Genomic DNA, 15000 nt, shown 5'->3' with positions numbered 1-15000 from the left:
GCAGTCTATTTTAGTTCCTTAAAACAGCAACGCGCCAACAATGCACCTTAACACGTCTCTTATCTAGACCGAAACATCTATGGGCCCTATCATACACCCGGTGCAGTGTGGCGCAAGGCGCAGCGCAATAGTGTTTTGGTAGTTTCAGCTTGGTGCAAGAGTCGTTTTGAGGCGTTGCGCTACGCTGTTTAAATAACAAATGCATTAGCGCTCATTTGTGCACCCATAGGCGTTCTGCTCTAAAAAGGAAGGTGTTCTGAGGCGCACTGCTGGCGCGTCGCTATTTTGAGAAACTACAATAGATTTTTCATTAGAACAAAACAAACCCGGTCTAAACTCCAGCGCAGAGTTGCGCCTCGCTTACACACTGCTTAATACACACAAGAGAGCAATAAATATCTTTACATATGAAAACATGTAAATATTAAGGATATATATAGGATATAATAAGAATAAATATAGGATATAAATATAAAGGATTAAAATATTACAAAACATATTATTTTCTAGCCGACATAAATATGAAAAATCACTGCTTTTATGTCTTCTTCATCTCGGGAGGCTTTTTCAGTTCATTCATAACAATTTGCTTTTGTATAATGTTATTATTATTAGCAGTATTATTTATTATATCCATATTTATATTTGTTTTATTAAAAACAAGCTTAGATTTGTCCACCTGTCAGGTTTTAGACCATATGGAGCACAGCATGTGTTTTAGGATATAACTCAGGTTTTTGAGCACATTTTGTTATTATTGTTCATTTATTCGTTTGCTGGAAATTAGAACTGAATTCAGAAATAGTTTTGAAACGAATATTTGCGCTTAACAAACTAAAGTATTTATTTATAGATCCATTATCTCTCATTCTCACGCAGTAGATGCTCTGTTTAACAGTTTTCTGTGAACTGTTTGCTTGTGAAATGCTCAGTTTTTCCACTTAGACTTACTTTGCGTCCTGTAAATAGTGAATGCGCTCTTGGCGTGACGCAGCTGGCTCTTAAAGGGAATGGGAGATGAGACTCTGATTGGTTTATTCTCAAAACACACCTATAACTCATTAAGAAAATAAACTCAACCCTTTTAGAACATGCGCCACGACGCAAAGCAGATTTTCCCGTCCTTACATTAGCAAAAATGCGTCCTGACACACCCTGAAAGCGTTTGCGCCCTGCGTTTTGCGCTCTGCGCATGGACCATCAAAATAGAGCCCTATGAGTCCACAAAGTGGCGCAAATTGATTTGCTATTTAAATTTCCGTGGCGAGTGTGAGTGGATGTTTCCCAGAGATGGGTTGCCGCTGGAAGGGCATCCGTTGCATAAAAACGTGCTGAATAATTTGGCGGTTCATTCCGCTGTGGCGACCCCAGATTAATAAAGGCACTAAGCCAAAAAGAAAATGAATGAATGATTTCCGTGGCGGAAAACGGAAAAATTATGGTATGGAAATAGCAACACGTCATAGAAACACGCCTTATTGCGCCGGGTGTATGATAGGGCCCTAAATCTTATTTGTGACCCTTGACCTTTGTACGGGTCAAAATGGTTGATTTTTCTTTTTTGCCAAAGATCATTAGAATACTTTGTGAAAAATGCAGGGCTCCACACAATTCATTTAAGTTGTCCCAACACAAATCAAGCAAGTTAACTTAACAAATTTAAGTGGACTGAACATAAAACGGTATCACTTTATTTTGATGGTGCCTTTACCGCATTATGTTGAATGTAAGTTACATTGCGTCTACATGCCAGCCAATTCTCAATAGATTATAAGTAGACTGTTAGGGTTGGGTTTAGTGTAAGTTGCCATGTACTTGCAAAGTTTCTTATAGTCAATTAAATGTCTGTTGAAGCAGCAGTATCAGCAGATATTAAGCAGACAGTCTACTAATACTCAAATGAGAAGTATTGGCATGTAGTTGCAATGGAACTTTAGTCAACAAAATGTGCAAAAGGAACCATCAAAATAAAGTCTTACCAAACAAGCAGAAACATCTTTTTTTGGGGTGTGTCATATGAAGATCATCTTATATCAAGTTATTTAGTAAATTTGCTGATGTTAATATATCAAAACTCAACTTTAGATTAGTAATATGAATAGCTAAGATGTTAATTTGGACATTTCACAAGTTGATTTTATCAGAAAAAAAACAAAGATTCCATATGTTCAATTAGTTGTATCACAGCCAGATATTGTCCTATCCTACCAAACCATTTCAATTGAAAGCATTGTTCAGCTTTCAGATGATGTATAAATCTCAATAAAAAAAAAAAACATTTTAAAATGACCCAGACTTACATATTTGCTCATTTTCAGCTTGTCCTCCTCCATATTCCCACTAGATTACATTTATCTAAAATGATGCATAAACATAAGGTTCAACAAAACCAAAATTCTTGTCAAAAAACTGCAATAAATAGCTCCAGTTTAATGACTACGTCCTTCTTCACAGTTAACCGTGATTCTTGCTCACTCTGCTGGTGTTTAGCGCCACCTATTGGATTCTGACAACAATTGCTGTTGTGCATCCCCAAAAACATCAAGTCTATGACAAGGCCAAAGCAAGCGTTCAGCTAACCTTAAGATTATATGCATTGATATGATTTAACCCTTTAACTATACCCCACCAAGAAAAAAATGTTTGCATTGCATTTCTTAACTCCTAATGTTACTTAACATGGTCAACACATCCCATAATTTTTAAAGTATCAGCCTCTACCAAATGGTTGATGTGTTGGTTTATGGTAAAAGTACCGGACTTAATACATATACTAAGAAAAATATGAAGCGCAAGACCTATTTATTTTAAAAATAATATTTAAAATAAAACATTTTTAAAAACTAAATAACCTTTTTTTGAAGCCATTAAATTTTTTCAGATTCTCACTTAAAATGTTTTCTTGTCTTTTTTACAATAAAAACAGTAAATAAAAACAGTAAAAACAGTAAAAATATGGTCAACCCTTTGGTAGAGGGACAGTCAAAGGGTTAAAGCAACAAAACGATTAAATTTCAAAAATGCTTGGGCCATTTAGTAACTCAGTGTAATTAATATTCACCATTCATAATCTATAATATTCTTTTTTTTGTGTGATTATTTATTTATTGCAGAACAAAGCCAGCATACATAGCTAGCGAAAACTATATACAAGCTAGGGTTTGCATTAAATGAAAATACATAAATAAATAAAATAAAACAAATACAATACAATAAAATAATAAATAAATAACAATACACAGGACAAGAAAAACTCTGGGGTGAGAAGTGACCTTTATACACCTCTAATATAATATTATTTATCTTTCAGTATGCTTTAGTTTATCTAGTTATTATATAAGAAAGTTTTTCAATAGAATCAGACCACGCTTTCATAATCTATAATGATCTTCTTAATAATGCGCCCAAACTATTATTTGACAATAAAACTATAGTCAGGACTATGCATTTTTCTGGTGATACATAACGATGTCACTTTATAATTGCTTCATGCATTACCTGACCGGCTGAATTATACTTTGCCTTCATGTGCATTTGTCCCTCTGTGTTCTGTTGTTCTGTCATAGTCTGTCTGTACTGTATTTATTATGTATTATTATTGTTGTGTATTGAATTGGGTGTTTGTTTGTTTGTTTGTTTTTTTCTTCTCTTCTGTATTTTGTTGTAGTTTTCTAAAAAAGCAAAAAGCACATAAACGTTTGAAAAAATGTTAAAAATACATTGATAGCTTTTAATCGTTCTGCAGTACATTTCAGTGATGCTGTTAAAATAATAAACTGAACTCAAGACAAATGGACTGCTCATTAACGTTTAGGTAAAAGAACAACTCATGTGATTGAAGATTGGTAAATGCTAACGTAGATGTCGCCACTGCACTCTCAAAAAAAACGGTACAAACCCTTGTCACTAGGGCAGCACCTTTTTACGCAACAGAATCGTACCTTAAGACAAAAAAACAAATGTGTGCTATTGCAGTTTGTACCTTTAAGGTCATGATTTGTACCATGGGAAACCAAAATGTACCTTTGGTTTTTAAAACCTGCAGATACAATATTGTGCCTTCATCAAAGGTACGAATCTGATCTGACAGTGACAAGACACTTTGTACCTTAACAGTGTCAAATGTGTTCATTCAAGAACTATTTAAAGGCATTGTGCTACAGTGTATGCAAATTACGTCAATGTATTTTCAGTAAATATAAAACATCAAATACATTTTAAACAATGTTTTTGTTTATTCTTATTGTGTAAATGCACCTTTTCCATTTACAATAAAGAATTAAAATACTGTAACATTAATCAAACGATCTATTTTTTGCTGAACATTTCACAGCACTTTTCACAAAAATGTTACATCTACAATATCTACAATATAACACATTTTTTATCCAGTTTTCACACAATGCCTTTGTAATCACTTAAATGTTCATTTAATTTATTTATTTTATAATAGAAACATAATTTTGCACAAGTATTGTAACGAGAAATGAACAATGTCTGATTAGTTTTACAATACTAATATGTGTGCATGAACACTTTGCATATGCAGCACTTTTGCCAGCTCACGTGTGTAGTGGAAAGCAAACGCCAAAAGGAGCGGATATCAATAATGAAACTGTATTTATCAGAAAATGCTCACCGAATGTTTAATAAAATGCCTTAAATGTTTAGTTCACAATAGCTATAGTTTAGTTTTACCAGTTGTTTTGTTTTATAGAACGTAATAATGAATATTTATGAGTTTCTTTAAACATGATTTAAATGATAATTCATGTTTTTATATAGAAATTATCCATAAAATCACTTTGCCTTTCCTGTCATATTTATTTTCCGATATTGTAATAAAGCAGGAGCTGTCCAACACTTTTGTACCTTTTTATGAGAACAATTGTGTATCTTCATTTCTATTGTACCAAAAAAGCCACAGAACAGTCTCTTAAGAGGGCTTTTCTGTATTATATAAGGTACAACTTTTACTAAGGTACAAAAACCTTTTTTCTAAGAGTGTGGCTTGCTTGGTTTGGGACTTGTGGAGCTGTGCATGGACGGATTTGCTCTTCAGTGTTTGGACTCTCAGCAGTGAATATTAAACCACACTAAACTGAACTAAACTGAAAAACTGGACTGACACACTTTCAGTTTACTAGAACTTCTGTGTTCAGCTGCTTTGACACAATCCACATTGTAAAGGTGCTAGAGCAGGGGTCACCAATCCTGGTCCTGGAGGGCCGGTGTCCCTGCAGGGTTTAGCTCCAACTTGCCTCAACACACCAGCCTGGATGTTTCAAGTACACCTAGTAAGACCTTGATTAGCTTGTTCAGGTGTGTTTAATTAGAGTTGGAGCTAAAATCTGCAGGACACCGGCCCTCCAGGAACAAGTTTGGTGACCAGTGTGCTAGAGAAATAAAGATGAAGTGAATAGATGCTATTAGGTGTTCAGTCTGTTTAGCACTCGTTCCGCTTCTCTCCATTCCGCCCTGTGTAACGCATCATGGTTGAACTGTCTGGAGAAAAAAAAAAGTTGTTGGGGATAAAATATATTGTGACAACTTGGCTTCAAAGCTCCATCAATAAACTGACAGATCATTTAGTGTCAATTAGGAGTGATAGATCTGCAAATCCCGGGATTTCTGCTGTGGGATTAGCGGGAACAGAGCGCCGGTGATTGAGCACGAGGGGTGACATTGAGATGAAGAAAAAAGTCCTTGTCTTCTTCAGAGGGGACGATTACTTTGTTTCAGGAGGAGAATCAATGCGTCGAGAAGCCCTTTAACACCTCCAGCCAGCGGAATCTAGATAAGTTTGACACACACGCTCAGAAGCGACATTCTTGACCTTTAAGTAGCCCGGCCAATGCTTACGTTCAGGAAAATGCTAGCATGCTTTCAGCATGGAGCATTCACAGTGTACACTAATATAAATGCTGGGTTCACTGTAAAAAAAAATACAGTACAAAAACGGAATGTAATCATTAAAGTACGGTAGGAAAGTATTTTGTGGATGTCCTATTATTAGAAGTTTTTGGTTCATTGTGTTGTATTTTGTATTGATGTATGAATGCAATATCTGCAATAATTTAATCTTGGCATTGCTATAGCGAAAACAAACAAACCTTAAAATGTATATCACACATAGTGCATTGAAATTCTGCGTAGTTTTTTATATTTCCAGCTCCTGGACCTGAATCCTGACCATAAACAAACAGAAATAAACGCATATACTTGGACCTGTTTTTTCATATAATTTATTTACACTTTTTAAAATTAAATCTGGATGAAACGATGGCTCAGTGGTCAACACGGTCACCTCACAACAAGAAGGTCGCTGGTTCGAGTCTAGGCTGGGTCAGTTGGTGTTTCTGTGTGGAGTTTGCATGTTCTCCCCGTGTTGGCGCGGGTGTCCAACGGGTGCTCCGGTTTCCCCCACAGTCCAAACACATGCGCTATAGGGGAACTGATGTACTAAACTGGCCGTAGTGTATGAGTGTGTGTGTGTGTGTGTGAATGAGTGTTTCCCAGTGCTGGGTTGCAGGTGGAAAGGCATCCGCTGCATAAAACATATGCTAAAATAGTTGGCGGTTCATTCTGAAAAAAATAAAAGTATGTTTTTTTTTTCTATATTACTACTGTATACCCTTTACTATCTCTATTACTGTATACCCTTTACTATCTCTATTACTGTATACCCTTTACTATGTCTATTACTGTATACCCTTTACTATCTCTATTACTGTATACCCTTTACTATCTCTATTACTGTATACCCTTTACTATCTCTATTACTGTATATCCTTTTTCATGCATTACTGCTGGCAGGTAAATTACAGTAATAGATGCTGACATTAGTAGGGAGTAAAACACATTTAGCAGGAGACGCTGCCATCATGTGGAGACTGAGCATCACAACAGCGGACACAGAATTAAATAACAATGAAGAAAAACAGCACTCTGAAAATCATGACAGGCAGACAAGTAGACAGACAGACAGATAAACAGACAGACAGAGATGTACTGACCTTACATTAGTAGTAGTAGAGCTCTCCTCTGCCCATCCTCCCTGACGGCGGGTGGGTTTCGGAGGAGGACCCTGCAATCAAAGACACACAACAATCAGTTCATTCACAGCATATCTCAAGTTTGCATGAGCACAGAGTCAGGCACATTACCTGATTTACATTTACCTTTAAATGTATGACTTTTCTAACCAAAGACACTTACAGTGAAGAATTTACAATGAGACACCTACAGTATCTTTACAACTTATAAACTGGTTAAAATAATCAAATGTGCATGTCTGAATATTTCAGATATTAGACCAATATTGTTTATTTAGATCACTTGGGAAGAGCGATTACTTTCCCACTATGCCTATTTGCTATACATTAAAACAACAGTAAATATATATATATATATATATATATATATATATATATATATATATATATATATATATATATATATATATATATATATATATATACATAATATAATATAATATATAAAACTTATTATTTTTTAAATTATCTTATATAAAAAATAAAATTTATAAAAAATATATAAATAATTGTTTTAAAACTTAAAAAATATAATCTATTCCTTATTGTCTGCATTGTTAAAACACTTTGGTAACAATGCAGCAAAATGTCATGCCAATAAAGCATTTTGAATTTGTATATGAAGAGCGGCTTATTCATATACAGTAGTTATATTCTCAAAGACCACTGAAGGGGTCTACAGGGTGTTTGACTGTGGGAAAGGCTCTGACCAGGCATGACCCAAAATAACTTCACAGAGGAAAAAAAAAAATCCCTCCCATTCTTTAATTCTGAAAATAGTCAATTGGGTTACGATGGCAGATCTGAGAGCATCTGAATACCAGTCCAGCTTTAAGATGACAGAATTCCTCAGGGCACTACAAGGGTGGGCAACCGGCAAATGCATTTAGGGGGAAAAAACAAGGCATTTCTCATTACCAAATTGGGTCTGCAAATAATCCAGAGCCCTGCAGGAATTCAGTTACTTCCAACATAAAAAGCAGAGCAGCGCAAATAAACTTCCGCTGCTGGGTTCCTTCAGAAGGGTCATTTGTAAATCCTGATGTCAGGACGGCTGCGGGAACAGGACGCGGCACATTCCCTTCAAAACCATGAGCAAACTGAGACATAAAAATATATAATTTTGGGTATATTTCTTATGTTAATAATAATTCATATTTTGTGGGGTGCATTTTTTTAATAACTAGCATTCAAATGATTTCCTTAAAGGGACAGTTCACACAAAAATGAACATTTTCTCATCATTTACTCACACTCAAGTGGTTATTTTATGAATCGCTAATAACACTTGTTCTAGATAACAACTGCCACATAATAATTAGCTTATTACCTTTCTATTATTAACTGTTTATTTTATAACTTAACATGCGAGTTGCAGAATTAACTGTGACATAGCCGCTGTAAACTCTGAAGAAATTAACAAAGTTAAAGGTGTTGCTAGGGCTGCACGATTCTGGCTAAAATGAGTATCACGATTCCAGAGATGTAAAAGAAAGATTAATATGAGTATAGGCTATTATTATTGGTAAACATATTGTAAAACAAAAATAATATAATAATATAGGCCTCATACTTCCTGTGCGGCTCACAAACAATCGCTCTGTGCAACAAACTTTTTTTTTACGTATTTTACAACTTTATTACCTGTTATTAACAGCCTATGCAGGTTTTGTTTACTAGACATGGCGGGCAAGCATGCGCATTCTCTTTGAGGTAAACAAACAGCTCACGGCCAGCTCATCATTACATTTAGACAGAAATGTAATTTTTGGATGAATTATATCTTATAAATACAGTATGCGACTCGTTTAACCCCATTTAAAGGTGTCCGTGTTGCCCGCCATTATGCTTTTTACTTGACTGTGAAAATATGATTGGCTGAATCATAGAAAAGCAGAATTAAGATCGTGTGTAGGGTCGAATCGAGATCGCAATCTTTTTTCGATTAATTTTGCAGCCCTAGGTTCATTCATTCATTCTCTTTTCGGCTATGTGTGTGTGTGTGTGTGTGTGTGTGTGTGAGTGTGTGTCTGTGTGTGTATGATATTAGGAGCTCATCTTTTCATTCACATTTGCTGCATACTGCTGTTCTTGGTTTCAGATATTATGCTCCAGTATATACTGTGTATATAACATATCAAAATGAGAATTCAATTTATTATGTTAATAAACAAAACTTTTTTGAACATGAAATCTCGATTGAGGTCTTGACTGAATGAGGCCTATGGCATTAAATAAAAAGGCTAAACAAAATAAGTGTTACTTAGGACAGTTAATACTACAAAAAAGGAAAGGTTTGGAATCAGTTGCCTTGATTATATTATCACACTTATTTAGCATTTACATATATAATGATCATATCACCACAAAATTCCGTCGTTATATTAAACACCATCAGCTCTGATGTGTTCGCTTCAGGAACATTAAACATACATCTTTAAAGAATAAGCAAAGCCCTGACTATAGAGTCATGTGGAAAACCAGCCTGTCGCTCATCATGTCAGAAAAATGTATTTCATGTAGATGTGAGGTCGCCGGGGACTCAAGAATCCGGCTTTTTACATCGGAAAACGCAGCCTAATTTGGAAAGTTTGCAGAAAAAAAGCATAGCTTGGATTCCGAGCAGACTTGATGCACGGCTCTCAGCACTCTTGGGGACGAACCCAGAGCGACCAAAGATGGCATGCCATGGATGCCGATGCCCTGCAGTAACGCGACAGCTCCGCCAAATATGCCTTCAACAATCTTCAGTTCGTGTGTAAGAGAGAAAAGTTCACCGAGTCAAAGACGCTTAAAATAGAGCTCCAGAATAAACCAGCGCTCGGGACAGATACACTCGCTTTACACTGCATGCGGGTTTAAAGGGATAGTTCACACAAACATTGATTGCTGACCCTTTACTTGTTTCAAACATTTTTGAGTTTTGAACACAGAAGAAGATATTTTGAAGAATGTTGGAAACCTGTTTGTTTTCACTATGGAACTCAATGGTTATAAGCTTGCTTCAAAATATCTCAATATTATAGAATGGCTGAAAACAGAAACTCATAAAGGCTTGGAACCAATTGAGGGAAGGTAAATAGTGAGTATATTTTTATTTTTGGGTGACTTACCTCTTTAAAGAAGACCTTCAAAACTGACAATGTTAAGAAACATTATCATTATTTCAGGGGTAAGCAATCTGTCTTTTATTCACTATTTTACCATTTTTTTGCATAAATCAGTTAAATTAACCTCAGTCCTGATCAAATCTAGTATTTTGTTTTATCCAGGACTGACTCTTTAAATTACCAAACTCACGATGCTACTGATTTGGGGAAAAACCCACACACAAAATTACCCGTTTTCAATATAAAATGTTATTGTGCACTGGATATATTTTGACCTTTTATGACAGTATTAGCTATGTAAAATGGATTTACAATCAATAAATGTGATTATAATGAAAGTCAATGGGGTAAAAACAGCCCCCAACATAACGAAAGGGGAGTCAATTTTCCCAGAGTGCTTTGTTGCATAGTCAAAGCATTTTCCCAAAATATGTGTCATCTTTCTGAATGAAATGCCTACTTTACTACATCCAATCAGCTCACAGTGAAAAAAAGCCACGCCCACTGTTCAGTTCATGTGGACTTTAAAGTTGTCGTATGTAGGATTGACAGCTAGTGGTTAAACTAGATTCTGCAGTCCAGATTTAAAACACTGGATAGGGTTTTTTTTTTAACACCCAGACCCTCCAATGATGACTGTAAGCAAACAGAGGCTGCCAGATGGACGATACAAACCAACCCAAGCTCATTCTGGAAACGTAGCCCCGCGGATGTTTCTGGAGACCGCGATTTACGTGGCCGGAGGTACGTACGGACGCGTTTAGTTTTTTTCGAGCGAACGCTGCGGGGCGGTGTGGCGCTGCCTTGCTCCTCTTCGCGCTCGCCTCCGAGTGGAGGGCTTTCCCAATGCAACCAGTTTGTCCGCTTAGCTCACAGCGTTGCGTCGGCGGAGCGGAGGCCCCCGGAGGAGGAGCCGGCCGCGGGGACGACGACCGGGATCGAGTCTGGGGAACAGCGGTTCCAGAAACAGAAATCAGGTAAGACGAAAAACAGAATCCGAAAAATAAGGGCGAGAACGTGGCGGGATCCGAAAACGCGGTCGAAATCGATGACGAGGGCTTTTGCTTTTTTTTGCTTTTTCTGGGCGGCTTTTGCAAACCGTCGCTTGGGTTTAGGGAAGGAGGAGGAGGAGGAGGAGGAGGAAGAGGAGGGCGGGCGGGGCGGCCGGGTCGGCCGATCCGGCGGCTTTTCGCGCGAGAACGGCGCGCGCTCCCGAGAAGCGCCCGAGCTGCAAAAAAGCGCACACAGCGGCCTCTTGCGGATCCGCAAAAACAAAAAACGCTCGAATACGTACCTCCCGGGACGTATCTCGCGGTCCGCAGAAACGTCCGCGGGGCTACGTTTCCACAATGAGCCTGGGTTGATACAAACAGGGCAGAGTGTGTCTGAAGATCGAGCCATACACTGTAAGCTGCTCAGCTAATGTTTATATTTGTAATATTTGTTAATTAAACAAACTACATAATGTGGATTTTTGCAAACGCAGGGAGAACATGCAAACTCCACACAGAAACGCCAACTGACCCAGCTGAGGCTCGGATCAGCGACCTTCTTGCTGTGAGGCGACAGCACTATCTACTGCGCCACTGCGTCACCGTAGCCCTAGGTGTTGTATGTCAATCTTTGACATTTAAGCATAAAAATACCATGATATGTTTGCAGATGTTTAAGAACTGCTACATGAACATATCTGCTCGTCTGAAAAACAAAGCTAAATTCAGTTATTATCCTTTGAAAATGTGTGCCCCATGTCGAAAAGTCTGTCTTTGTTTTGGTCTCTATAACCAGCCCACTGCCAATTCACCCAAATATTCCAGCACTCCTGGAGCCTTGGTGGAAAACACAGTGTATTCCATGTCAGTCATGAAGACTGCATCAATGTATGAGGCTGCAGCTGAAAATGCCAACTCTGGAGGACAGAGAGAGAGAGAGAGAGTGTGTGTGTGTGCTGTAGCCGGCAATTATCAATTGGATATACACACATTCCAGTCAGATATTTCACTCGCTTCCCTGTCAAATGATTTTAAAAAATCCATTTAAAATTGTGAACAGCAATACACATCCATAGCGAACCATGACAAGAGAATCAAAGGCTTTCATTAAAAAAACTAATATATAAATATTGAGAGTTCATTTTAATCTCGCAGCCCACCTGCAGGGTCGCTGAGGCCCACTGGTTGAGAATCCCTGGACTACATATTCTTCAAGACACTAGTATTCAACTTAAAGTGACATGTAAAGGCTTCACTAGGGTAATTAGGGTAAAGTTAGGGTAATTAGGCAAGTTATTGTATAACAGTGGTTTGTTCTGGAGACTATCCAAACTAATATTGCTGAAGGGGTGAATAATATTGACCTTAAAATGGGTTTAAAACTATTAAAAACTGCTTTTATTCTAGCCCAAATAAAACAAATAAGACTTACTCCAGAAGAACAAATATTAGAGGAAATACTGTGAAAATTTCGTGAATCTGTTCAACATCATTTTGGAAATACTTTAAAGAGAAAAAAACGTTCACAGGAGGGCGAATAATTCTGACTTCACCTGTATGTCACTCTTTTAGAACTGGAGTGCAGCTTTGGAAACAGAGCTCATCAGGACAACTTCTTCAAGAATGTCTGAAGCTTTCAGGTAAATGTGAAAATTCTCTTTTTCTTCATGCGTCAGTAATTGATGTTTGTAAAGGAATGACTGGAGTCGAGCACAGCTCATGTGTGTGAGACTGACCTCTGCAGCAGTGCTGATTGATGAAGAGGATCTCCTCTGCCGAGAGTCTTCAGCGCTCATCATCTCAGCCGACTGACGTGCTCTTCTGCCTGACCGAGCCACCTGAACAACAATAATAATACTTCATTATCATCAGCATCACCATCGTCAGCAATATTCAAGCTGTTGCTAGAAGTGACGCAGTAGCGAACCGAAGTTAACGAGAATATATTTAATTTATTAAATTAGCCATTATTGTATTTCATTAGCGTCTTCAAAACTGTGAAATTCTTCATTCTATTGCATTGTATTCATTTTATTTACATCTTCAACATATATTTTCATGTTGGCCTCACAGCAATAAGGTGGTTGATTGGTTTGAGTCCTGGCTGGGTCAGTTGGCATTTCTATGTGGAGTTTGCATGTTCTCCCCGTGTTGGCGTGGGTTTCCTCCAGGTGCTCCGGTTTCCCCCACAGTCCAAACACATGCGCTATAGGGGAACTGATCAACTAAATCGGCCGTAATGTATGAGTGTGTGTAAATGAGTGTGTATGGGTACTGGTTTGCAGCTGGAAGGGCATCCGCTGCGTAAAACATATGCTGGAATAGTTGTCGGTTCATTCTGCGTTGGTGACCCTTGATAATTAAGGGACAAGGTCGAAGCAAAATGAATGAATAAATGATGCTACTAATTTGGGGGGGAAAAAACACAACACATGACACTCCTGATATTCTGAAGATGCAAAACAAGGATAGTGTTTTATACTGGGATGTTTTAAATCCATGAATAAGTTATGTAGAAGTTGAATGTGTAATCAGTTAAAGCAGGGGTCACCAAACTTGTTCCTGGAGGGCCGGTGTCCTGCAGATTTTAGCTCAAACCCTAATCAAACACACCTGAACAAGCTAATCAAGGTCTTACTAGGTGTACTTGAAACATCCAGGCAGGTGTGTTGAGGCAAGTTGGAGCTAAACCCTGCAGTGACACCGGCCCTCCAGGACCGAGATTGGTGACCCCTGAGTTAAAGTGTGCAATCATTACAGCAGTTTTTAAAAGACTTTTTAGATGTTTTTTATTGTATGCTTGTCAAGTTAGACATACTGTAGATAGACACAAAATACACAATAACACTGTTTGTAAAATTTTTATTTTAACATGTACACTGTAAGGTAAGATTTGCTTATTTTGTCATTATTGTATTATTTTCCTCAGAATTGCATTGTGGGACCTTCATCTTTCTTCCAACAACATTCAGATGGTCGGCTCAGAATGTGTCCTCAACAACATAAAAGCATGGATCCATCCTGCCTTGTATCAGCGGTTCAGGCTGGTGGTGGTGGTGTAATGGTGTCGGGAGATTTTCTTTGGGTCCATTAGTACCAATTGAGCATCAGCGCCACAGCCTACCTGAGTATTGCTGCTGACCATGTCCATCCCTTTATGAGCACAGTGTCTCCATCTTCTGATGGCTACTTCCAGCAGGATAACGCAGCATGTCATAAAGCTCAATCATCTCAGACTGGTGAACATGACGATGAGTTCACTGTACTCAAATGGCCTCCACAGTCAGCAGATCTCAATCCAATAGAGCAGCTTTGGGATGTGGTGGAACGGGAGATTGGCATCATGGATGTGCAGCCGACAAATCTGCAGCAACTATGTGATGCTAATATGTCAATATGGAGCAAAATCTCTGATGAATATTTCCAGTAGCTTGTTGAATCTCTCCACGAAGTATTAAGGCAGTTCTGAGGGCAAAAGTGGTCCAACCAGGTAATAGTATAGTGTACCTAATAAAGTGGCCGGTAAGTGTAAATGAAACTATATTGTTCTCAAAGACGATATATGATGTTTTCGAACATTATTTTGCATCGACACTATTTTACAGCTATATATAAAAACATCGGATTACATTGTAAATACATGCTCGGCGTAAAGAAGTCATGTGGTCCTCCTTTACTGTTACTATGGTAACATGACGCGCCACCTCTGTTTACATTCGACGCAAAGAGAGTACGGTACATTTAATTAAACGTTTAAACGCACACAAACAGCAGCAGATCAGCTTATTTCTGTTCACTACAGCTGACTAAGCAGTACGAGCTGTTCTTGAGTTAGTGCTTCAT

The 15000-nt window shown here is 37.8% G+C and overlaps 1 protein-coding gene across 2 annotated transcripts in view; it reads right to left on the bottom strand.

Moving 5' to 3' along the window:
• ift43 (intraflagellar transport 43 homolog (Chlamydomonas)) overlaps positions 1 to 15000 on the bottom strand; it is a 50796-nt gene that overhangs the window by 31386 nt on the left and 4410 nt on the right. For both annotated transcript variants that reach the window (NM_001442971.1, XM_087288439.1), the window contains 2 exon segments: positions 7017 to 7087; positions 12894 to 12995. In NM_001442971.1, coding sequence (NP_001429900.1) covers positions 7017 to 7087; positions 12894 to 12995 — 173 coding nt within the window.

Source organism: Danio rerio, chromosome 17 (genome assembly GCF_052040795.2).
Source record: "Danio rerio strain M-AB ecotype USA chromosome 17, GRCz13ab, whole genome shotgun sequence".
In the NCBI taxonomy this organism is placed as follows: Eukaryota; Metazoa; Chordata; class Actinopteri; order Cypriniformes; family Danionidae; genus Danio; species Danio rerio.
The sequence above is the reverse complement of the archived record's forward strand: the minus strand, read 5'-3'. Positions and strand labels throughout refer to the sequence as shown.